This window comes from Cyanistes caeruleus, chromosome 32 (assembly GCF_971803275.1).
Source record: "Cyanistes caeruleus chromosome 32, bCyaCae1.hap1.1, whole genome shotgun sequence".
In the NCBI taxonomy this organism is placed as follows: Eukaryota; Metazoa; Chordata; class Aves; order Passeriformes; family Paridae; genus Cyanistes; species Cyanistes caeruleus.
Genome location: NC_141733.1, coordinates 1409752 through 1433959, shown reverse-complemented (window position 1 = coordinate 1433959; position 24208 = coordinate 1409752). Strand labels below are relative to the sequence as shown.

General features: G+C 63.2%; 1 protein-coding gene across 1 annotated transcript in view; it reads right to left on the bottom strand.

Moving 5' to 3' along the window:
- Positions 1–24208, bottom strand: part of ERBB3 (erb-b2 receptor tyrosine kinase 3) — a 36875-nt gene that overhangs the window by 2080 nt on the left and 10587 nt on the right. Inside the window, exons 12-27 of the mRNA XM_086870390.1 lie at positions 22486–22685; positions 21357–21489; positions 19400–19490; positions 18740–18894; positions 15954–16007; positions 15242–15383; positions 13298–13417; positions 12142–12240; positions 9617–9802; positions 5828–5983; positions 4742–4817; positions 3878–4024; positions 2934–3031; positions 2258–2440; positions 1484–1555; positions 699–954 (exon numbers count right to left, since the gene is read on the bottom strand). Of these exons, the coding sequence (XP_086726516.1) occupies positions 699–954; positions 1484–1555; positions 2258–2440; positions 2934–3031; positions 3878–4024; positions 4742–4817; positions 5828–5983; positions 9617–9802; positions 12142–12240; positions 13298–13417; positions 15242–15383; positions 15954–16007; positions 18740–18894; positions 19400–19490; positions 21357–21489; positions 22486–22685 (2168 nt within the window). The remainder of the gene's footprint in view (positions 1–698; positions 955–1483; positions 1556–2257; positions 2441–2933; positions 3032–3877; positions 4025–4741; positions 4818–5827; positions 5984–9616; positions 9803–12141; positions 12241–13297; positions 13418–15241; positions 15384–15953; positions 16008–18739; positions 18895–19399; positions 19491–21356; positions 21490–22485; positions 22686–24208) is intronic.

Below are 24208 nucleotides of genomic sequence, written 5' to 3'. Positions count from 1 at the left end.
CCCCCCCCATGAGGACCCCCATGAGCAGAGAGAGCCCCCAGCCCCAATCCGGCAACACGGGACCCCCCATAAAGACCCCCATGAACACAGAGAGCCCCCAGCCCCAATCCAGTGGGATGGGACCCCCCCCATAAAGACCCCCAAGAACAGAGAGCCCCCAGCCCCAATCCAGCAGCACAGGACCCCCCCCATGAGGACCCCCATGAACACAGAGAGCCCCCAGCCCCAATCCAGCAGCACAGGACCCCCCCCATGAGGACCCCCATGAGCAGAGAGAGCCCCCAGCCCCAATCCGGCAACACGGGACCCCCCATAAAGACCCCCAAGAACACCGAGAGCCCCCAGCCCCAATCCGGCGGGACGGGACCCCCCCCATAAAGACCCCCATGAACAGAGAGAGCCCCCAGCCCCAATCCAGTGGGATGGGACCCCCCCATAAAGACCCCCAAGAACACAGAGAGCCCCCAGCCCCAATCCGGCAGCACAGGACCCCCCCCATAAAGACCCCCCATGAGCAGAGAGCCCCCAGCCCCAACCCGGCGGGACGGGACCCCTCCCCATAAAGACCCCCATGAACACAGAGAGCCCCCAGCCCCAATCCGGCGGGACGGGACCCCTCCCCATAAAGACCCCCATGAGCAGAGAGCCCCCAGCCCCAATCCGGCGGGACGGGACCCCCGCTGAAGCCCCCTCCTCACCGCGGAGGCCGCAGTTGGGGGTCACGTATCCATTGGGGTCCTCCTCGCTGCCGTCGGGGGCGGGGGGCGGCGGGGGGAGGCTCCCGCGCTGGGACAGGTACGCGCTGTCCCCCCGGGAGCGGCGGCTGCGCCCCCCCAGGGACCCCCCCTCACCCAGCTCCAGCTCCGAGCCCGTCCCGCGACCCTCGGACGATTCCGACAGCGTCCGGCCCCGGGAGCCCCGCCGGCCCCGCCGCAGCGGCCGCGACCCCCCGGCCTGGGGACACGGGGGGTGAGCGGGACCCCAGACCCACCCCGGGACCCCTGACCCACCCCGGGACCCCAGACCCGCCCCGGGACCCCTGATCCACCCCGGGACCCCTGACCCACCCCGCGACCCCCCGGCCTGGGGACACGGGGGGTGAGCGGGACCCCAGACCCGCCCCGGGACCCCTGACCCGCCCCGGGACCCCTGACCCACCCCGCGACCCCCCGGCCTGGGGACACGGGGGTCAGGGGGACCCCAGACCCACCCCGGGACTCCTGACCCGCCCCGGGACCCCTGATCCACCCCGGGACCCCAGACCCGCCCCGGGACCCCAGACCCGCCCCGGGACCCCAGACCCACCCCGCGACCCCCCGGCCTGGGGACACGGGGGGTGAGCGGGACCCCAGACCCACCCCGGGACCCCTGACCCGCCCCGGGACCCCCCGGCCTGGGGACACGGGGGGTGAGCGGGACCCCAGACCCACCCCGGGACCCCTGACCCGCCCCGGGACCCCCGAGCCCCCCCAGCCCCCGGTACCGGGCGGGTGCAGCCGAGGCCGGGCTGGTTCATGGGGATGTACCCGGCGGGGGCGCTCAGCAGGCTCGGGCTCTGCGGGGACACCCGGGCTGGCACCGGGGACACCGGGGGGACACCCGGGCTGGCACCGGGGACACCGGGAACACCGCGGGGACACCAGGGGACACACAGAGGGGACACCGGGAACACCGCGGGGACACCGGGGACACCGGGGGGACACCGGGGGGACACCGGGGCTGGCACCGGGGACACCGGGGACACCGCGGGGACACCGGGAACACCGGGGGGACACCCGGGCTGGCACCGGGGACACCGGGAACACCGGGGCTGGCACCGGGAACACCGCGGGGACACCGGGGCTGGCACCGGGGCTGGCACCGGGGACACCGGGGACACCGCGGGGACACCGGGGCTGGCACCGGGGGGACACCGGGGACACCGGGGATGCCGGGAGGACACCGGGGACACCGGGGGGACACCGGGGCTGGCACCGGGAACACCGGGGGGGACACTGAGGGGACACCGGGGACACCGCGGGGACACCGGGGATGCCGGGGGGACACCGGGGCTGGCACCGGGAGGACACCGGGGGACACCGGAGTAACAACGAGGGGACACCGGGGACACCGGAGCTGGCACCGGGGACACCGGGGACACCGGGGGGACACCGAGGGGACACCGAGGGGACACCGGGGACACCGGAGCTGGCACCGGGGACACCGCGGGGACACCGGGATAACAACGAGGGGACACCGGGGGTCCCGGGGGTCTCACCCGGGCGCAGCCGCCCCTCGGGCGCTGCGGGCACAGCCCGGGAGCGAGGCCGAAGGCCACGTCCAGCTCCTCCTCCTCCTCCTCTTCCTCCTCCTCCTCCTCCTCCAGCTCCAGGGTCTCCACCTCGTCCAGCTCCTTCTCGCTCAGGGGAGGGGGCTCGGCCGGGGGGGCGGCCCCGCTCTCCTGGGGGGGCGGGGGGCTCGCCTTGGTCACCGGGTATGGGGGGGTCGGGGTTTGGGGGGGTTTTGGGGGGTCTGGGGGTCTCACCTTGGTCACTGGGTATGGGGGGGTCGGGGTTTGGGGGGGTTTTGGGGGGTCTGGGGGGCTCGCCTTGGTCACCGGGTATGGGGGGGGTCGGGGTTTTGGGGGGTCTGGGGGGTTTTTGGGGGGTTTTGGGGGGTCTGGGGGGGGTCTGGGTTGGGGTTTTGGGGGGTTTTGGGGTTTTGGGGGGTCTGGGGTGGGGTTTTGGGGGGGTTTTGGGGGGTTTGGGGGGTCTGGGATGGGGTTTTGGGGGGTTTTGGGGGGTCTGGGGTGGGGTTTTGGGGGGGTTTTGGGGGGGTTTTGGGGGTTTTGGCGGGGTTTTCGGGGGTTTTCGGGGGTTTTGGGGGTTTTGGGGGGGTTTTGGGGGGGTTTTGGGGGGTCTGGGGGGGTTTTGGGGGGATTTTGGGGGGCTCACCTTGATGACCAGGTAGCGCGGGGGGTCCCGGGCCATGCGGGTGAACTCGTTGGCCAGTTCCTTGAAGGTGGGACGGATGTTCTCATCGATCATCCAGCCTGGGGGGACACCGGGGGACACCGGGGACACCGGGGGGAGACACGGTCACAGGGATGGGGACATGGCCAGGAGCCTGCCCAGCCCTGGGGACACCCTGGGGACACTCTGGGGACACTTTGGGGACACTGGGGACACCCTGGGGACACCCTGGGGACACCCTGGGGACACTCTGGGGACACTTTGGGGACAGTCTGGGGACACTGGGGTTCTTGGGACACCCTGGGGACACTTTGGGGACAGTTTGGGGACATTTGGGGACACTTTGGGGACATTTGGGGACACTGTGGGGACACTGACACTTGACCATGACCATGTAGACGTCGATGGTGCAGATCTGGGGACATTTGGGGACATTGGGGACAGTTTGGGGACACTGACACTTGACCATGACCATGTAGACGTCGATGGTGCAGATCTGGGGACATTTGGGGACATTTGGGGACACTGACACTTGACCATGACCATGTAGACGTCGATGGTGCAGATCTGGGGACATTTGGGGACATTTGGGGACACTGACACTTGACCATGACCATGTAGACGTCGATGGTGCAGATCTGGGGACATTTGGGGACATTTGGGGACATTTGGGGACACTGACACTTGACCATGACCATGTAGACGTCGATGGTGCGGATCTGGGGACATTTGGGGACATTTGGGGACATTTGGGGACACTGACACTTGACCATGACCATGTAGACGTCGATGGTGCAGATCTGGGGACACTTTGGGGACATTTGGGGACATTTGGGGACACTGACACTTGACCATGACCATGTAGACGTCGATGGTGCAGATCTGGGGACATTTGGGGACATTTGGGGACATTTGGGGACACTGACACTTGACCATGACCATGTAGACGTCGATGGTGCAGATCTGGGGCTGCGCCAGCCGCTCCCCCTTCTCCAGCAGATCCGGAACCTCGGCCAGGCGGATCCCGGAGTACGGCTCGGCCCCGAACGTCATCATCTCCCACAGGGTCACCCCTGGGTGGGGACATTGGGGACATCAGGGACACACCAGGGACATCAGGGACATCAGGGACACACCAGGGTCATCATCTCCCACAGGGTCACCCCTGGGTGGGGACAGGGACATCAGGACACTGGGGGGACACCCAGGGGACACCCCAGGACACCCCAGGACACCCCAGGTGACCCCAGGACACCCCAGGACACCCCAGGTGACCCCAGGACACCCCAGGACACCCCAGGTGACAGCAGGACACCCCAGGTGGCCCCAGGACACCCCAGGACACCCCAGGTGACCCCAGGTGACCCCAGGTGACCCCAGGACACCCCAGGTGACAGCAGGACACCCCAGGTGGCCCCAGGACACCCCAGGACACCCCAGGACACCCCAGGACACCCCAGGTGACCCCGGGACACCCCAGGTGACCCCAGGTGACCCCAGGTGACAGCAGGACACCCCAGGTGGCCCCAGGACACCCCAGGACACCCCAGGACACCCCAGGTGACCCCAGGACACCCCAGGACACCCCAGGACACCCCAGGACACCCCAGGTGACCCCAGGTGACCCCGGGACACCCCGGGACACCCCAGGTGACCCCAGGTGACCCCAGGACACCCCGGGTGACCCCAGCACACCCCAGGTGACCCCAGGACACCCCAGGTGACCCCAGGTGACCCCAGGTGACCCCAGGTGACCCCAGGTGACCCCGGGACGCGCTGTCCGCGCTCACCGTAGCTCCACACGTCGCTCTGGTGCGTGTACCTGCCGAAGTGAATGCTCTCCAGGGCCATCCACTTGATGGGGGTCTGCGGGAAAGGGACATGGGGACACCGGGGGACAGCGGGGGACAGCGGGGGGACAAGGGGGGACACGGGGGGGACACCGGGGGACAGCGGGGGACAGCGGGGGACAGCGGGGGGACACCGGGGGACACGGGGGGGACACCGGGGGACACCGGGGGACAGCGGGGGACAGCGGGGGGACACCGGGGGACACCGGGGGACAGCGGGGGACAGCGGGGGACAGCGGGGAGACAAGGGGGGACACCGGGGGGACAAGGGGGGGACACCGGGGGACACCGGGGGACAGCGGGGGACACCGGGGGGACACCGGGGGACACGGGGGGGACACCGGGGGGACACCGGGGGACACTGGGGGGACACCGGGGGGACACTGGGGGGACACTGGGGGGACACTTGGGGGACACCGGGGGACACCGGGGGACACCGGGGGACAGCGGGGGACAGCGGGGAGACAAGGGGGGACACTGGGGGGACAAGGGGGGACACCGGGGGACAGCGGGGAGACAAGGGGCGACACTGGGGGGACACTTGGGGGACACCGGGGGACAGCGGGGGGACAGTGGGGGACATGGAGAGGGACAGCAGGGGGGACAGTGGGGGGACACCGGGTGACGGGGGGGGACAGCGGGGGACACACCAGGGGACAGCATTTGGGGACACTTGGGGACAGCATTTGGGGACATTTGGGGACACCAGGGGACAGCATTTGGGGACATTTGGGGACAGCATTTGGGGACACCAGGGGACACCATTTGGGGACATTTGGGGACATTTGGGGAGTGCATTTGGGGACACCAGGGGACAGCATTTGGGGACACCAGGGGACAGCATTTGAGGACATTTGGGGACACCAGGGGACACCAGGGGACACCAGGGGACAGCATTTGGGGACACCAGGGGACATTTGGGGACATTTGGGGACATTTGGGGACACCATTTGGGGACACCAGGGGACACCAGGGGACACCAGGGGACATTTGGGGACATTTGGGGACATTTAGGGTCCCCCTCACCTTCAGCTCGTTGTAGAAATATTTTTTATCGTCGGGGTAGAGCAAATCCGCGATCCCGAAATCGGCCACCTGCACCTGGCTGGGGGATTTGAGCAGCACGTTCCGAGCAGCCAGGTTCCGGTGCACCATGCGGTGTTCCTCCAGGTAATACATGCCCTGAAAAGTTCCAGAATGTTCTCAGAAAATTGGGATGAAAACGGGAATTTTCGGCTTTTTTTTTTGGTATTTGTAATTTTTTTTTAATATTTTTTATGTATTTTTTATGGTTTTTATTTGGGTGTTTTTATATATTTTTTATGTATTTTTTCATATTTTAATTTGGATTTTTAATATCTTTTTTATGTATTTTGAATATTTTTATTTGTTTTTTTTTAGTATTTTTTATGCATTTTTTAATGTTTTTAATTTGGATTTTTAATATATATTTTATGTATTTTTTATATTTTTTATTTGGTTTTTTTTAGTATTTTTTATGCATTTTTTAATGTTTTTAATTTGGCTTTTTAATATCTTTTTTATGTATTTTTTATATTTTTTATTTGTTTTTTTTTAGTATTTTTTATGTATTTTTTTCTGGTTTTTATTTGGCTTTTTAATATCTTTTTTATGTATTTTTTCTATTTTTTATTTGGTTTTTTTTAGTATTTTTTATGCATTTTTTTTATATTTTTATTTGGCTTTTTCATATATATTTGATGTATTTTTTATATTTTTTTATTTGGCATTTTAATATCTTTTTAATATATTTTTTATATTTTTTTACTTGGTTTTTTAATATATTTTTTATGTATTTTTTAATATTTTTTTACTTGGTTTTTTAATATATTTTTTATGTAATTTTTAATATTTTTAATGTATTTTTTATATATATATTTGGGGTTTTTTATATATATTTTATTGGTTTTTTATATTTTCTATTTTTATATATATTCTATGTATTTTTTCTATTTTATATATTGATTTTATGTATATAATTCCAGTGCACCATGCGGTGTTCCTCCAGGTAATCCATGCCCTGAAAAGTTCCAGAATGTTCTCAGAAAATTGAGATGAAAACGGGAATTTTCGGCTTTTTTTTTGGGTATTTGTCGTATTTTTTTTATATTTTTTATGTATTTTTTATGGTTTTTATTTGGGTTTTTTTATATATTTTTTATGTATTTTTTCATATTTTAATTTGGATTTTTAATATATTTTTTATGTATTTTTGATATTTTTTATTTGGTTTTTTTTAGTATTTTTTATGTATTTTTTTCTGGTTTTTATTTGGCTTTTTAATATCTTTTTTATGTATTTTTTATATTTTTTATTTGGGTTTTTTTAGTATTTCTTATGCATTTTTTTTATATTTTTATTTGGCTTTTTCATATATATTTGATGTATTTTTTATATTTTTTTATTTGGCTTTTTAATATCTTTTTAATATATTTTTTATATTTTTTTACTTGGTTTTTTAATATATTTTTTATGTATTTTTTAATATTTTTTTACTTGGTTTTTTAATATATTTTTTATGTAATTTTTAATATTTTTAATGTATTTTTTATATATATATTTGGGGTTTTTTATATATATTTTATTGGTTTTTTATATTTTCTATTTTTATATATATTCTATGTATTTTTTCTATTTTATATATTGATTTTATGTATATAGTTCCGGTGCACCATGCGGTGTTCCTCCAGGTAATACATGCCCTGAAAAGTTCCAGAATGTTCTCAGAAAAAAGTGGAATTTTCGGCTTTTTTTTAGCTGGATTTGTTATTTTTTTAAATATTTTTTATGTATTTTTTATGGTTTTTATTTGGGTTTTTTTATATATTTTTTATGTATTTTTTATATTTTAATTTGGATTTTTATTATCTTTTTTATGTATTTTTAATATTTTTTATTTGAATTTTTAAATATTTTTATTATTCATATTTTATATTATGTCTATTCTATATTATTTCTATTTTCTATTATTTCTATTTTCTATTATTTATATTTATATTATGTATATTTTATATTATGTATATTTTATATTATGTTTATTTTATATTATTTATATTTTATATACATATATTTTATTTATATTTTCTATTATTTATAATGATATTATGTATATTTTATATACTTATATTTTCTATTATTTCTATTTTCTATTATTTATATTATGTATATTTTATATTATGTATATTTTATATTATTTATGTTTTATATTATGTTTATTTTCTATTATTTATATTTTATATTATTTATATTTTATATTATTTCTATTATTTCTATTTTCTATTATTTCTATCAGCCCCGGTGCTGCCCCCAGACTCACCTTGTTTATATTTTATATGCTTATATTTTATATTATTTCTATTTTATATTATTTCTATTTCATATTATTTATATTTTATATTATTTCTATTATTTCTCTTATTTCTATTTCTATTATTTCTATTATTTCTACCGCCCCGGTGCCGCCCCAGCCTCACCTTGGCCACCTGCACGCACCAGTTGAGGAGCAGCTGGGGGCCGATGGAGCCGCGGTTCTTGCGCAGCTGCTCTTTATTTTTGATATATTTTTGTATTAATTATATTTTGTGTTATATATATATATATTTAGGATTTTTATTTTCTAGTATTTATATTTTCTGGTATTCATATTTTATATACTTATATTTTCTGTTTTTTATATTTTCTATTATTTCTATTTTCTATTATTTCTATTATTTCTAGCAGCCCCGGTGCCGCCCCCAGCCTCACCTTGTTTATACCTTATATGCTTATATTTTCTATTATTTATATTTTCTATTATTTATATTTTATATTATTTATATTTGATATTATTTCTATTTCTGTTATTTCTATTGTCTCTATCAGCCCTGGTGCCGCCCCAGCCTCACCTTGTTTATATCTTATATGCTTATATTTTATATTATTTATACTTTATATTATTTATATTTTATATTATTTATATTTTATATTATTTATATTTTATATTATTTATATTTTGTATTATGTAAATTCTATATTATTTCTATTTCTATTGTTTCTAGCAGCCCCGGTGCCGCCCCAGCCTCACCTTGTTTATATTTTACATTATGTGTATTCTATATTATTTCTATTTTCTATTATTTCTATTATTTCTATTATTTCTATTTCTATTTCTATTATTTCTATTATTTCTATTTCTATTATTTCTATTATTTCTATTTTCTATTGTTTCTAGCAGCCCCGGTGCCGCCCCAGCCTCACCTTGTTTATATTTTATATTATGTATATTCTATATTATTTCTATTTTCTATTATTTCTATTATTTCTTTTATTTCTATTATTTCTATTATTTCTATTTCTATTATTTCTATTATTTCTATTATTTCTATTTCTATTATTTCTATCACCCCCAGTGCCGCCCCAGCCTCACCTTGTATATATTTTATATGCTTATACCTTACATTATTTATATTTTATATTATTTCTATTTCTATTATTTCTATTTCTATTATTTCTATTATTTCTATTTCTATTATTTCTATTATTTCTATTATTTCTATTTCTATTATTTCTATTATTTCTATTATTTCTATTATTTCTATTATTTCTATTATTTCTATTTCTATTATTTCCATCACCCCCAGTGCCGCCCCCAGCCTCACCTTGTTTATATTTTATATGCTTATATTTTATATTATTTCTATTTTATATTATTTCTATTTCAAATTATTTATATTTTATATTATTTCTATTATTTCTATTATTTCTATTTCTATTATTTCTATTATTTCTACCGCCCCGGTGCCGCCCCAGCCTCACCTTGGCCACCTGCACGCACCAGTTGAGGAGCAGCTGGGGGCCGATGGAGCCGCGGTTCTTGCGCAGGTGCTCGAGCAGAGAGCCCAGGGGCAGCAGCTGCGTCACCAGCTGCAGCTGCGGCCCCGGGCAGATCCCCAGCAGCCGCACGATGTACGAGTGATCCAGGCTGCCGATGGCCAGCATGTGCTGGGGACATGGGGGACACACTGAGTGACCCCTGAGTGACCCCTGAGTGACCCCCGAGTGACCCCTGAGTGACCCCAGGGTCACCAGCTGCAGCTGCGGGCCCGGGCAGATCCCCAGCAGCCGCACGATGTACGAGTGATCCAGGCTGCCGATGGCCAGCATGTGCTGGGGACACGGGGGACACACAGAGTGACCCCTGAGTGACCCCCGAGTGACCCCAGAGTGACCCCAGAGTGACCCCAGGGTCACCAGCTGCAGCTGAGGGCCCGGGCAGATCCCCAGCAGCCGCACGATGTACGAGTGGTCCAGGCTGCCGATGGCCAGCATGTGCTGGGGACATGGGGGACACCCTGAGTGACCCCTGAGTGACCCCTGAGTGACCCCTGAGTGACCCCCGAGTGACCCCAGGGTCACCAGCTGCAGCTGCGGGCCCGGGCAGATCCCCAGCAGCCGCACGATGTACGAGTGATCCAGGCTGCCGATGGCCAGCATGTGCTGGGGACATGGGGGACACCCTGAGTGACCCCCGAGTGACCCCCGAGTGACCCCAGAGTGACCCCAGGGTCACCAGCTGCAGCTGCGGGCCCGGGCAGATCCCCAGCAGCCGCACGATGTACGAGTGGTCCAGGCTGCCGATGGCCAGCATGTGCTGGGGACATGGGGGACACCCTGAGTGACCCAGAGTGACCCCTGAGTGACCCCTGAGTGACCCCTGAGTGACCCCTGAGTGACCCCAGGGTCACCAGCTGCAGCTGCGGGCCCGGGCAGATCCCCAGCAGCCGCACGATGTACGAGTGGTCCAGGCTGCCGATGGCCAGCATGTGCTGGGGACATGGGGGACACAGAGAGTGACCCCTGAGTGACCCCTGAGTGACACCTGAGTGACCCCCGAGTGACCCCTGAGTGACCCCAGAGTGACCCCAGGGTCACCAGCTGCAGCTGCGGGCCCGGGCAGATCCCCAGCAGCCGCACGATGTACGAGTGATCCAGGCTGCCGATGGCCAGCATGTGCTGGGGACACGGGGGACACACAGAGTGACCCCTGAGTGACCCACAGTGACCCCTGAGTGACCCCCGAGTGACCCCAGGGTCACCAGCTGCAGCTGCGGGCCCGGGAAGATCCCCAGCAGCCGCACGATGTACGAGTGATCCAGGCTGCCGATGGCCAGCATGTGCTGGGGACATGGGGGACACCCTGAGTGACCCCCGAGTGACCCCTGAGTGACCCCCGAGTGACCCCCGAGTGACCCCAGGGTCACCAGCTGCAGCTGCGGGCCCGGGCAGATCCCCAGCAGCCGCACGATGTACGAGTGATCCAGGCTGCCGATGGCCAGCATGTGCTGGGGACACGGGGGACACACAGAGTGACCCCTGAGTGACCCCTGAGTGACCCCTGAGTGACACCTGAGTGACCCCTGAGTGACCCCCGAGTGACCCCTGAGTGACACCTGAGTGACCCCTGAGTGACCCCTGAGTGACCCCAGAGTGACCCCAGGGTCACCAGCTGCAGCTGCGGGCCCGGGCAGATCCCCAGCAGCCGCACGATGTACGAGTGGTCCAGGCTGCCGATGGCCAGCATGTGCTGGGGACATGGGGGACACCCTGAGTGACCCCCGAGTGACCCCTGAGTGACCCCAGAGTGACCCCAGTGAGACCCCGAGTGACCCCCGAGTGACCCCTGAGTGATCCTGAGTGACCCCCGAGTGACCCCCGAGTGACCCCCGAGTGACCCCAGAGTGACCCCAGAGTGATCCCGGGTCCAGGGGGACACACACAGAGAGAACACTGAGTGACCCTGGAGTGACACCAGTGACACCAGAGTGACCCCAGAGCAGCTCTGGGTCCAGGGGGACACACAGAGGGACCCCAGAGTGACCCCAGAGTGACCCCTGAGTGACCCCAGAGCCCCCCCGGGACCCCCAGAGTGACCCCAGAGTGACCCCAGAGTGACCCCAGAGCCCCCCCGGGACCCCAGAGTGACCTCAGAGTGACCCCAGAGCCCCCTCGGGACCCCCAGAGTGACCCCAGAGCCCCCCCGGGACCCCAGAGTGACCTCAGAGTGACCCCAGAGTGACCCCCGAGTGACCCCAGAGCCCCCCCGGGACCCCCAGAGTGACCCCAGAGTGACCTCAGAGTGACCCCAGAGCCCCCCGGGACCCCAGAGTGACCTCAGAGTGACCCCAGAGTGACCCCCGAGTGACCCCAGAGCCCCCCCGGGACCCCCAGAGTGACCCCAGAGTGACCTCAGAGTGACCCCAGAGCCCCCCCGGGACCCCCAGAGTGACCCCCGAGTGACCCCCGAGTGACCCCCGAGCCCCCCCGGGACCCCCGGCACTCACGTCGGTGACGGCGTGGAAGGATTGCTGCCCGCTCCAGTCCTGGATCACCTTGATGCTCACCGGGATCTTGATGGAATCCCCGTCCGGGATCCAGATACCCTGCGGGGGGTGGGATCAATGGGATCAACAGGATCTATGGGATCAATGGGATCCATGGGATCCATGGGATCTATGGGATCTGTGGGATCTATGGGATCAATCAATGGAATCCCTGTCCGGGATCCAGATACCCTGCGGGGGGCGGGATCGGTGGGATCTGTGGGATCTACAGGATCTATGGGATCCATGGGATCGATCAATGGGATCAATGGGATCAATGGGATCGATCAATGGGACCAATGGGATCAATGGGATCAATGGGATCGATCAATGGGATCAATGGGATCAATGGGGTCTATGGGATCCATGGGATCGATCAATGGGATCAATGGGGTCAATGGGGTCTATGGGATCCATGGAATCCCCGTCCGGGATCCAGATACCCTGCGGGGGGTGGGATCAATGGGATCAACAGGATCTATGGGATCCATGGGATCGATCAATGGGATCAATGGGATCAATGGGGTCTATGGGATCCATGGGATCGATCAATGGGATCAATGGGATCAATGGGGTCTATGGGATCCATGGGATCCCCGTCTGGGATCCAGATGCCCTGCGGGGATTGGGATCAATGGGGTGGGATCAGATTCGGGATGGGATTGATGGGATGGGATCAATGAAATCAATGGGATGGGATCACTGGGATCAGTGGGATCAGTGGGATCACTGGGATGGGATCAATGGGATCAGTGGGACCGATGGGATCGATGGGATCACTGGGATCCATGGGATCAGTGGGATCGATGGGATCGATGGGATCCATGGGATCAGTGGGATCGATGGGATCACTGGGATCACTGGGATCACTGGGATCCATGGGATCACTGGGATCAGAGGGATCCATGGGATCGATGGGATCACTGGGATCGATGGGATCGATGGGATCACTGGGATCCATGGGATCAGTGGGATCGATGGGATCAGTGGGATCAGAGGGATCCATGGGAACACTGGGATCGATGGGATCAGTGGGATCGATGGGATCACTGGGATCACTGGGATCCGTGGGATCGATGGGATCCATGGGATCCACGGGTGTCACCGCGGTCCCCACCTTGTGCACGGTGCCGAAGACGCCGGAGCCCAGCACCTTGAGGCGCCTCAGCTCCGACTCCTTGAAGATCCGCGCCAGGACCTTGTTGGCTTTTTCACTGGGATCCAGCGGCTCCAGGCTCTGCCGGCCGGGAACCGGGAATGGGAACCGGGAATGGGATCGGGAACGGGAACCGGGAACCGGGAATGGGAACGGGAACCGGGAATGGGAACCGGGAATGGGAACGGGAATGGGAACCGGGAATGGGAACCGGGAACGGGAACCGGGAATGGGAACCGGGAATGGGATCAGGAATTGAGATTGGGAATGGGATCGGGAACCGGGAATGGGAACCGGGAATGGGATCGGGAATGGGATCGGGAATGGGAACCGGGAACGGGATCGGGAACCGGGAATGGGAACGGGAACCGGGAACCGGGAATGGGATCGGGAATTGAGATCGGGAACCGGGAATGGGGAATGGGATCGGGAATGGGGAATGGGATCGGGAACCGGGAATGGGAACCGGGAATGGGATCGGGAACCGGGAATGGGAACCGGGAATGGGATCAGGAATGGGGAATGGGAACGGGAATGGGATCGGGAACGGGGATGAGGATGAAGATGAGGATGATGAGGATGAGGGCGAGGATGAGGATGAGGGTGAGGATGAGGATGATGGGGATGAGGATGATGGGGATGAGGATGAGGATGAGGATGAGGATGAGGATGATGAGGATGAGGGTGAGGGTGAGGGTGAGGATGATGGGGATGAGGATGAGGATGAGGATGATGGGGATGAGGATGAGGATGAGGATGATGAGGATGAGGGTGAGGGTGAGGGTGAGGATGATGGGGATGAGGATGAGGATGGAGCGGGACGGACCCAGGAGCAGAGATGGGGACGGGGCTGGCGAGGGCCGGACACGGCTCCACCACGGCAGGACCCCGCACCGGGCCTCTCCCGGTGCCCCTCCCCGACCTCCCGCTGCCACTCCCGGTGCCCCTCCCGGTGCCGGTGCCACTCCCGGGGCCCCTCCCCGACCTCCCGCTGCCACTCCCGGTGCCCCTCCCGGTACCGGTGCCACTCCCGGGGCCCCTCCCCGACCTCCCGCTGCCACTCCTGGTGCCCCTCCCGGTGCCGCTGCCACTCCCGGGGCCCCTCCCCGTGCTCCCGGCGCCCCTCCCGCTCCCGCTGCCACTCCCGGTGCCGGTCCCGGTGCCGGTGCCACTCCCGGGGCCTCTCCCGGACCTCCCTGGGCCGCTCCCGGGGCCGCTGCCGCCCCCTCCCCGCGCTCCCGGGGCCGCTCCCGCCCCCTCCCCGCCCTTCCCGGAGTCGCTCCCGGTGCCGCTCCCGGTCCCGGTGCCGCTCCCGGTCCCTCCCCGCGCTCCCGGTGCCAGTACTGGTGCCACTACCCCCGGTCCCAGAGCCGCTCCCGGTCCCGGTACCGCTCCTGGTGCTGGTCCCAGTGCCACTCCCGGTCCCTCCCCGCCCTTCCCGTGACCGCTCCGGGTGCCGCTCTCGGTCCCGGTGCTGCTCCCGGGGCCGGTCCCGGTCCTGCTCCCGGTCCCGGTGCCGCTCCCGGTCCCTCCCCGCGCTCCCGGTGCCGGTCCCGGTGCCGCTCCCGGTCCCTCCCCGCGCTCCCGGTGCCGCTCCCGGTGCCGGTCCCGGTGCCGGTCCCGGTCCCTCCCCGCGCTCCCGGTGCCGCTCCCGCTCCCGGTGCCGCTCCCGGTCCCTCCCCGCGCTCCCGGTGCCGGTCCCGGTGCCGCTCCCGGTCCCGGGGCCGCTCCCGGTCCCTCCCCGCGCTCCCGGTGCCGCTCCCGGTGCCGCTCCCGGTCCCTCCCCGCGCTCCCGGTGCCGCTCCCGGTGCCGCTCCCGGTCCCTCCCCGCGCTCCCGGTCCCGGTGCCGCTCCCGGTCCCTCCCCGCGCTCCCGGTGCCGGTCCCGGTTCGGCCCGGCTCTGACCTCTCCCCGCTCCAGGTACCGCCTCATGGCCCGTTTCTTCTGGATCTTCTTCCCCCTCCAGTAGAGCAGCGCCAGCAGCACCAGCGAGCACGAGAGGAAAACGGCCCCGACCGCCAGCACCGCGATCAGCGTCGGGGTCCGCCTGGAACGGCACCGGGAACCGGAACCGGACCGGAACCGGGTCAGGGAACGGCACCGGGAACCGGAACCGGGTCAGGGAACGGCACCGGGAACCGGAACCGGACCGGAACCGGGTCAGGGAACGGCACCGGGAACCGGAACCGGACCGGAACCGGGTCAGGGAACGGCACCGGGAACCGGAACCGGGTCAGGGAACGGCACCGGGAACCGGAACCGAACCGGAACCGGGTTAGGGAACGGCACCGGGAACCGGAACCGGACCGGAACCGGGTTAGGGTCCCTGCAGCCCCCCGGGGTCCGCCTGGGAACGGCACCGGGAACCGGAACCGAACCGGAACGGAACGGGTTAGGGTCCCCGGAGCCCCCCGGGATGTCCCCGCCCCCCTCCCCGGTGTCCCCGGAGCCCCCCCGGTGTTCCCGCCCCCCCCCCGGTGTCCCCGCAGCCCCCCGGGATGTCCCCGCCCCCCGGTGTCCCCGCCCCCCCCGGTGTCCCCGCAGCCCCCCCGGTGTCCCCGCCCCCCCCCCCGGTGTCCCCGGAGCCCCCCCGGTGTCCCCGGCCCCCCCGCCGTACCGGGACACGGGCAGGGTGTCCCCCAGGCAGTCCCGCAGCAGCGGCCCCACACATCTGTGGGGAGGGAGATGGGGGTCAGCAGCTGGGGACCCCCCCCAGCAGAGACCCGGGACCCCAAACTCTGCCCCAGCCCCCCAGCCTGAGCCCCAGCCCCCCAAGCTGAGCCCCAGCCCCCCAAACTGTGCCCCAGCCCCCCAAACTCTGCCCCAGCCCCCCAACCTGACCCCCAGCCCCCCAGCCTGAGCCCCAGCCCCCCAACCTGAGCCCCAGCCCCCCAAACTCTGCCCCAGCCCCCCAAGCTGAGCCTCAGCCCCCCAACCTGAGCCTGAGCCCCCCAAGCTGAGCCCCAGCCCCCCAAGCTGAGCCCCAGCCCCCCAAACTGTGCCCCAGACCCCCAACCTGAGCCCCAGCCCCCCAACCTGAGCCTGAGCCCCCCAACCTGAGCCTGAGCCCCCCCAGCCTGAGCCCCAGCCCCCCAACCTGAGCCCCAGCCCCCCAAACTCTGCCCCAGCCCCCCAGCCTGAGCCCCAGCCCCCCAAGCTGAGCCCCAGCCCCCCAAACTGTGCCCCAGCCCCCCAAACTCTGCCCCAGCCCCCCAACCTGACCCCCAGCCCCCCAACCTGAGCCCCAGCCCCCCAACCTGAGCCCCAGCCCCCCAACCTGAGCCTGAGCCCCCCAACCTGAGCCTGAGCCCCCCAACCTGGGCCCCAGCCCCCCAACCTGACCCCCAGCCCCCCAAGCTGAGCCCCAGCCCCCCAACCTGAGCCTGAGCCCCCCAAGCTGAGCCCCAGCCCCCCAAGCTGAGCCCCAGCCCCCCAACCTGAGCCCCAGCCCCCCAAGCTGAGCCTGAGCCCCCCAACCTGACCCCCAGCCCCCCCAACCGGCCCCGGATGATGGCTCAGACCCCCCACCCTGCCCCTCGTGGGGTCCCCAGACCCCAAAATGTCCCCGGTGAGATCCTGAGGCCCCCCCAGTGTGCCCCACACGGGCTCCTGAGCCCCCCACCCTGCCTGGACCCCCCCCAAGCCCTGCCCCACATGGGGTCCTGAGCCCCCCACCCTGCCCGGAGCCCCCCACAAGGTCCTGACCCCCCCAAGCTCTGCCCCACCCTGGCTCCTGAGCCCCCCACCCAGCCCTACCCGGGCTCCTGAGCCCCCCACCCAGCCCGGAGCCCCCCACCCTGCCCCACCCTGGCTCCTGAGCCCCCCACCCTGCCCGGAGCCCCCCCACCCTGCCCCACATGGGGTCCTGAGCCCCCCACCCTGCCCGGAGCCCCCCACCCTGCCCCACACGGGGTCCTGACCCCCCCAAGCCCTGCCCCACCCTGGCTCCCGAGCCCCCCACCCAGCCCTACCCGGGCTCCTGAGCCCCCCACCCAGCCCGGAGCCCCCCAGCCTGCCCCACACGGGGTCCTGAGCCCCCCACCCTGGCTCCTGAGCCCCCCACCCTGCCCCACACGGGGTCCTGAGCCCCCCACCCAGCCCTACCCGGGCTCCTGAGCCCCCCACCCAGCCCGGAGCCCCCCAGCCTGCCCCACACGGGGTCCTGAGCCCCCCCACCCAGCCCTACCCGGGCTCCTGAGCCCCCCACCCTGCCCCACATGGGGTCCTGACCCCCCCGCTCTGCCCCACACGGGGTCCTGAGCCCCCCACCCAGCCCTACCCGGGCTCTTGAGCCCCCCACCCTGCCTGGACCCCCCCAAGCCCTGCCCCACATGGGGTCCTGAGCCCCCCACCCTGCCCGGAGCCCCCCCACCCTGCCCCACATGGGGTCCTGAGCCCCCCACCCTGCCCGGAGCCCCCCACCCTGCCCCACACGGGGTCCTGACCCCCCCAAGCCCTGCCCCACCCTGGCTCCTGAGCCCCCCACCCAGCCCTACCCGGGCTCCTGAGCCCCCCACCCAGCCCGGAGCCCCCCAGCCTGCCCCACACGGGGTCCTGAGCCCCCCACCCTGGCTCCTGAGCCCCCCACCCTGCCCCACACGGGGTCCTGAGCCCCCCACCCAGCCCTACCCGGGCTCCTGAGCCCCCCACCCAGCCCGGAGCCCCCCAGCCTGCCCCACATGGAGTCCTGAGCCCCCCACCCTGCCCGGAGCCCCCCACCCTGCCCCACACAGACTCCTGAGCCCCCCACCCTGGCCCTTGAGCCCCCCACCCTGCCCCACATGGGGTCCTGAGCCCCCCACCCTGCCCGGAGCCCCCCACCCTGCCCCACATGGGGTCCTGAACCCCCCACCCTGGCTCCTGAGCCCCCCACCCTGCCCCACACGGGGTCCTGACCCCCCCGCTCTGCCCCACACGGGGTCCTGACCCCCCCCACCCAGCCCTACCCGGGCTCCTGAGCCCCCCACCCTGCCCGGAGCCCCCCACCCTGCCCCCCACAGACTCCTGAGCCCCCCACCCTGGCCCTTGAGCCCCCCACCCTGCCCCACACGGGGTCCTGACCCCCCCGCTCTGCCCCACACGGGGTCCTGAGCCCCCCACCCAGCCCAACCCGGGCTCCTGATCCCCCCCCACCCTGCCCGGAGCCCCCCCACAAGGTCCTGACCCCCCCAAGTCTGCCCCACCCTGGCTCCTGACCCCTCCCCATCCCCCCACCCCCCATCCCCCCATCCCCCCACCCCCCCGCCCCCCATCCCCCCATCCCCCCACCCCCCCGCCCCCCATCCCCCCACCCCCCCGCCCCCCATCCCCCCGCCCCCCCGCCCCCCATCCCCCCGCCCCCCCGCCCCCCATCCCCCCGCCCCCCCGCCCCCCATCCCCCAGTCCCGGGGGTCCCGGCCGCACCCCCTGCTGCAGTTCTCGTGGCAGGGCCGGCACTCCCGGTTCCCGTCGGGGAATTTGAAGATGGGGCCGCGCTCCCCCAGGACCCCGTCGGGACATCGCTCCACGCAGTGCGGCCCGTCGCGATAGTGCGCGCAGCGCGTGCAGGTGTCGGCGCCCTGTCGGGGGTATCGCGGGGTGTCAGGGATATCGCGGGGTATCGCGGGGTGTCGGGGGTATCGCGGGGTATCGGGGGTATCGGGGGTATCGGGGGTGTCGGGGGGTATCGGGGGTGTCGGAGGGTATCGGGGGTATCGGGGGGTATCGGGGATATCGCGGGGTGTCGGGGGGTATCGGGGGTGTCGGGGGTATCGGCGGTATCGGGGGTGTCGGGGGTGTCGGGGGGTATCAGGGGGTGTCGGGGGTATCGCGGGGTGTCGGGGATATCGCGGGGTATCGGGGGTATCGGGGGGTATCGGGGGATGTCGGGGGGTATCGCGGGGTGTCGGGGATATCGCGGGGTGTCAGGGATATCGCGGGGTATCGCGGGGTATCGGGGGTATCGGGGGGTATCGGGGGTGTCGGGGGGTATCGGGGGTATCGCGGGATATCGGGGGGGTATCGGGGGGGTCTGTGCCACCGGGGGGACCCCCGGGGACAGCGGGGGGGGCGGGGGGGCCGTACCGAGCCGTTGCAGGTGACCCCCCCGGGGACCCGCTCGCACTCCGGGTGGCACTCGGAGCATTCCCCGTCCTGCGAGAACTCGCGGGGGTCCCTGCGACCACCCAGAGGGGTCACGGGGGGGGGGCGGTACAGCTGGGACCCCCCTGAGAGTGCCCAGCCCACCCCGGGACCCCCCCTCCTTCAGTGTCCGGCCCACCCTGGGACCCCCCCGATGGAGTCCGGCCCAGCCGGGACCCCCCTGATGGAGCCCAGCCCACCCTGGGACCCCCCCTCCTTCAGTGCCCAGCCCACCCTGGGACCCCCCCGATGGAGTCCGGCCCAGCCGGGACCCCCCTGAGAGTGCCCAGCCCACCCCGGGACCCCCCCTCCTTCAGTGTCCGGCCCACCCCGGGACCCCCCTGACAATGCCCAGCCCACCCTGGGACCCCCCTGACAATGCCCAGCCCACCCTGGGACCCCCCTGATGGAGCCCGGCCCACCCCGGGACCCCCTGAGAGTGCCCAGCCCACCCTGGGACCCCCCCGATGGAGTCCGGCCCACCCCGGGACCCCCTGAGAGTGCCCAGCCCACCCTGGGACCCCCCCGATGGAGTCCGGCCCACCCTGGGACCCCCCTGACAGTGCCCAGCCCACCCGGGACCCCCCTGACAATGCCCAGCCCACCCTGGGACCCCCCCGATGGAGTCCGGCCCACCCGGGACCCCCCGACAATGCCCAGCCCACCCGGGACCCCTCCGTGCCCACCCGAGCCCCCCGATCCCCCCCATCCCCCCCAGCCCCCCGATCCCCCCCATCCCCCCGAGCCCCCCGATCCCCCCCGAGCCCCCCGATCCTACCGAGCCCCCCGAGCCCCCCCGAGCCCCACGAGCCCCCCGAGCCCCCCGGCGCTCTGACCCCTCCGAGAAGCGGCAGGTGGGCACGCAGACCCCCGAGCCCCCCCATCCCCCCGATCCCCCCCGAGCCCCCCGATCCCCCCGAGCCCCCCCGAGCCCCCCAATCCCCCCGAGCCCCCCCCATCCCCCCGAGCCCCCCGATCCCCCCGAGCCCCCCGATCCCCCCCGAGCCCCCCAATCCCCCCCAGCCGCTCTGACCCCTCCGAGAAGCGGCAGGTGGGCACGCAGACCCCCGATCCCCCCGATCCCCCCGAGCCCCCCGAGCCCCCCGAGCCCCCCGGCGCTCTGACCCCTCCGAGAAGCGGCAGGTGGGCACGCAGACCCCCGATCCCCCCGATCCCCCCCGAGCCCCCCGATCCCCCCGAGCCCCCCGATCCCCCCGATCCCCCCGAGCCCCCCCCATCCCCCCGAGCCCCCCGATCCCCCCCGAGCCCCCCGGCGCTCTGACCCCTCCGAGAAGCGGCAGGTGGGCACGCAGACCCCCCATCCCCCCATCCCCCCATCCCCCCCGATCCCCCCCGAGCCCCCCAATCCCCCCCCCGGCGCTCTGACCCCTCCGAGAAGCGGCAGGTGGGCACGCAGACCCCCGAGCCCCCCGAGCCCCCCGATCCCCCCGATCCCCCCCGATCCCCCCGATCCCCCCCGATCCCCCCCGATCCCCCCGATCCCCCCCGATCCCCCCGAGCCCCCCGAGCCCCCCGATCCCCCCCGAGCCCCCCAATCCCCCCCAGCCGCTCATACCCCTCCGAGAAGCGGCAGGTGGGCACGCAGACCCCCGATCCCCCCCCGATCCCCCCGAGCCCCCCCGAGCCCCCCGATCCCCCCCGATCCCCCCCGAGCCCCCCAGCCGCTCTGACCCCTCCGAGAAGCGGCAGGTGGGCACGCAGACCCCCGATCCCCCCCGATCCCCCCGAGCCCCCCCGATCCCCCCGATCCCCCCCGATCCCCCCCGAGCCCCCCGATCCCCCCGATCCCCCCGATCCCCCCGATCTCCCCCGATCCCCCCCGATCCCCCCCGAGCCCCCCGATCCCCCCCGAGCCCCCCGAGCCCCCCGGCGCTCTGACCCCTCCGAGAAGCGGCAGGTGGGCACGCAGACCCCCCTCCGGCTGTAGTAGCGGCAGGACAGGCACTGCCCGGGCCCGGGTCCCCAGCAGCCCTCGGCCGAGCACAGCGGGTCACAAACCTTCCCCTCTTGCTCTGCGGGACACGGGGGGCTCACGGGGGGCTCACGGGGGGGCTGGGGGGGTCCCCGAGCCTCGCAGGGGGGCTCACGGGGGGCTCACGGGGGGCTCACGGGGGGGCTGGGGGGGTCCCCGAGCCTCGCAGGGCTGGGGGGGTTCACAGGGGGGCTGGGGGGGCTCGGGGCAGGGGCTGGGGTCACCCCCCATGGGTCCCGGGGGGGTCAGTGCGAGGTCTTGGGGGCGCCCCCTCCCCTACAGCACACACCGGGACCCTCTCTCGGGGGTGAGAGGGGCGGCTCGGGGGTCCCGCGCCCCCTCCCCACAGCACACACCGGGACCCTCTGTCAGGGGTGAGAGGGGCGGTTCGGGGGGGTCCCGGGGGGTCCCGGGGGGGTCAGTGTGGGGTCTGGGGGTGCCCCCTCCCCACAGCACACACCGGGACCCTCTCTCGGGGGTGAGAGGGGCGGCTCGGGGGTCCCGGGGGGGTCAATGCGGGGTCTGGGGGTGCCCCCTCCCCTACAGGACACCCCAGAACCCTCTGTCAGGGGTGAGAGGGGCGGTTCGGGGGGTCCCACGCCCCCTGCCCACAGCACACCCCGGGACCCTCTCTCAGGGGGTGAGAGGGGCGGTTCGAGGGGTCCCGGAGGGGTCAGTGCGGGGTCTGGGGGCGCCCCCTCCCCACAGCACACACCGGGATCCTCTCTCAGGGGGTGAGAGGGGCGGCTCGAGGGGTCCCGGAGGGGTCAGTGCGGGGTCTGGGGGTGCCCCCTCCCCACAGCACACACCGGGACCCTCTGTCAGGGGTGAGAGGGGCGGCTCGGGGGTCCCGGGGGGGTCAATGCGGGGTCTGGGGGTGCCCCCTCCCCACAGCACACCCCAGAACCCTCTCTCGGGGGTGAGAGGGGCGGTTCGGGGGTCCCACGCCCCCTCCCACAGGACACACCGGGACCCTCTCTCGGGGGTGAGAGGGGCGGCTCGGGGGTCCCGCGCCCCCTGCCCAGCCCGCACTCACGGCACTTGCTGCGGGGCCGGTTGTTGCGGATGTCGAGGTCGGCGCGGCTGCGGCTGAGCGCGGCCCAGTGCACGGTGTGCAGGAAGCAGAGCCGCCGGTTCTCGGTGATGTAAACGCGGCCCGCGCTCACCTCCCGCAGCGAGCGCAGCCCCAGAGAGGTGACGTTCTCGTTCTTCATGATCAGCAGCGAGAAACCGCGGCTGGGGAGGGGGGACACGGCTGGGAGAGGGGCTGGGGGCCGGGGAGGGGTCGGGGTCTGGGGTCGGGAGGGGTGGGGAGGGTCGGGGGCAGCCCTGGGGAAGGGGACACACGGCTGGGAGAGGGGCTGGGGGCCGGGGAGGGGTCGGGGGTCGGGAGGGGTCGGGGTCGGGGGTCGGGGGCAGCCCCAGCGAGGTGACGTTCTCGTTCTTCATGATCAGCAGCGAGAAACCGCGGCTGGGAGGGGAGAGAGCGGGTGGGAGAGGGGCTGGGGGCTGGGGAGGGGTCGGGAGGGATGGGGAGGGGTGGGGAGGGGTCGGGGTCGCGGGTCGGGAGGGATGGGGAGGGATCGGGGTCTGGGGTCGGGAGGGATGGGGAGGGGTCGGGGGCAGCCCTGGGGAAGGGGACACACGGGTGGGGAGAGGGGCTGGGGGGCTGGGGAGGGGTTGGGAGGGGTCGGGAGGGGTCGGGAGGGATGGGGAGGGGTCGGGAGGGGTCGGGGGTCGGGGGCAGCCCCAGGGACATGACGTTCTCGTTCTTCATGATCAGCAGCGAGAAACCGCGGCTGGGGAGGGGAGAGAGCGGGTGGGAGAGGGGCTGGGGGCCGGGGAGGGGTCGGGAGGGGTGGGGAGGGGTCGGGGGCTGGGGGCTGGGGGCTGGGGAGGGGTCGGGGGCAGCCCCGGGCAAGGGGACACAGGGGTGGGAGAGGGGCTGGGGGCTGGGGAGGGGTCGGGAGGGATGGGGAGGGGTGGGGAGGGGGACACAGGGGTGGGAGGGGTCGGGAGGGGTGGTCCGGGATGAACCGGGAGCTGCTCCGGGAGCCCGGGGATGAACCGGGAACCGGGGAATGAACTGGGAGCTGCTCCGGGAACCCGGGAATGAACCGGGAGCTGCTCCGGGAGCCCGGGGATGAACCGGGAGCTGCTCCGGGAACCCGGGAATGAACCGGGAGCTGCTCCGGGAGCCCGGGAATGAACCGGGAGCTGCTCCGGGAACCGGGGATGAACCGGGAGCTGCTCCGGGAGCCCGGGGGATGAACCGGGAGCTGCTCCGGGAGGCCGGGGATGAACCGGGAGCTGCTCCGGGAGCCCGGGGAATGAACCGGGAACCGGGGAATGAACCGGGAGCTGCTCCGGGAGCCCGGGGATGAACCGGGAGCTGCTCCAGGAGCCCGGGGATGAACCGGGAGCTGCTCCGGGAGCCCGGGGATGAACCGGGAGCTGCTCCGGGAGCCCGGGGATGAACCGGGAACCGGGGAATGAACCGGGAGCTGCTCCGGGAGCCCGGGGATGAACCGGGAGCTGCTCCGGGAGCCCGGGGATGAACCGGGAGCCGCGGGATGAACCGGGAGCTGCTCCGGGAGCCCGGGGAATGAACCGGGAGCTGCTCCGGGAGGGAGGAGGAGGAGGGAATACCGGGACCAGGAATAAAGGGACGGGGGAAACGGGGATTGGGGAAAACGGGAAAATCAGGGATCGGGGATGCAGGGATCGGGGAAATCGGGGAATTCAGGGATCGGGGAAAT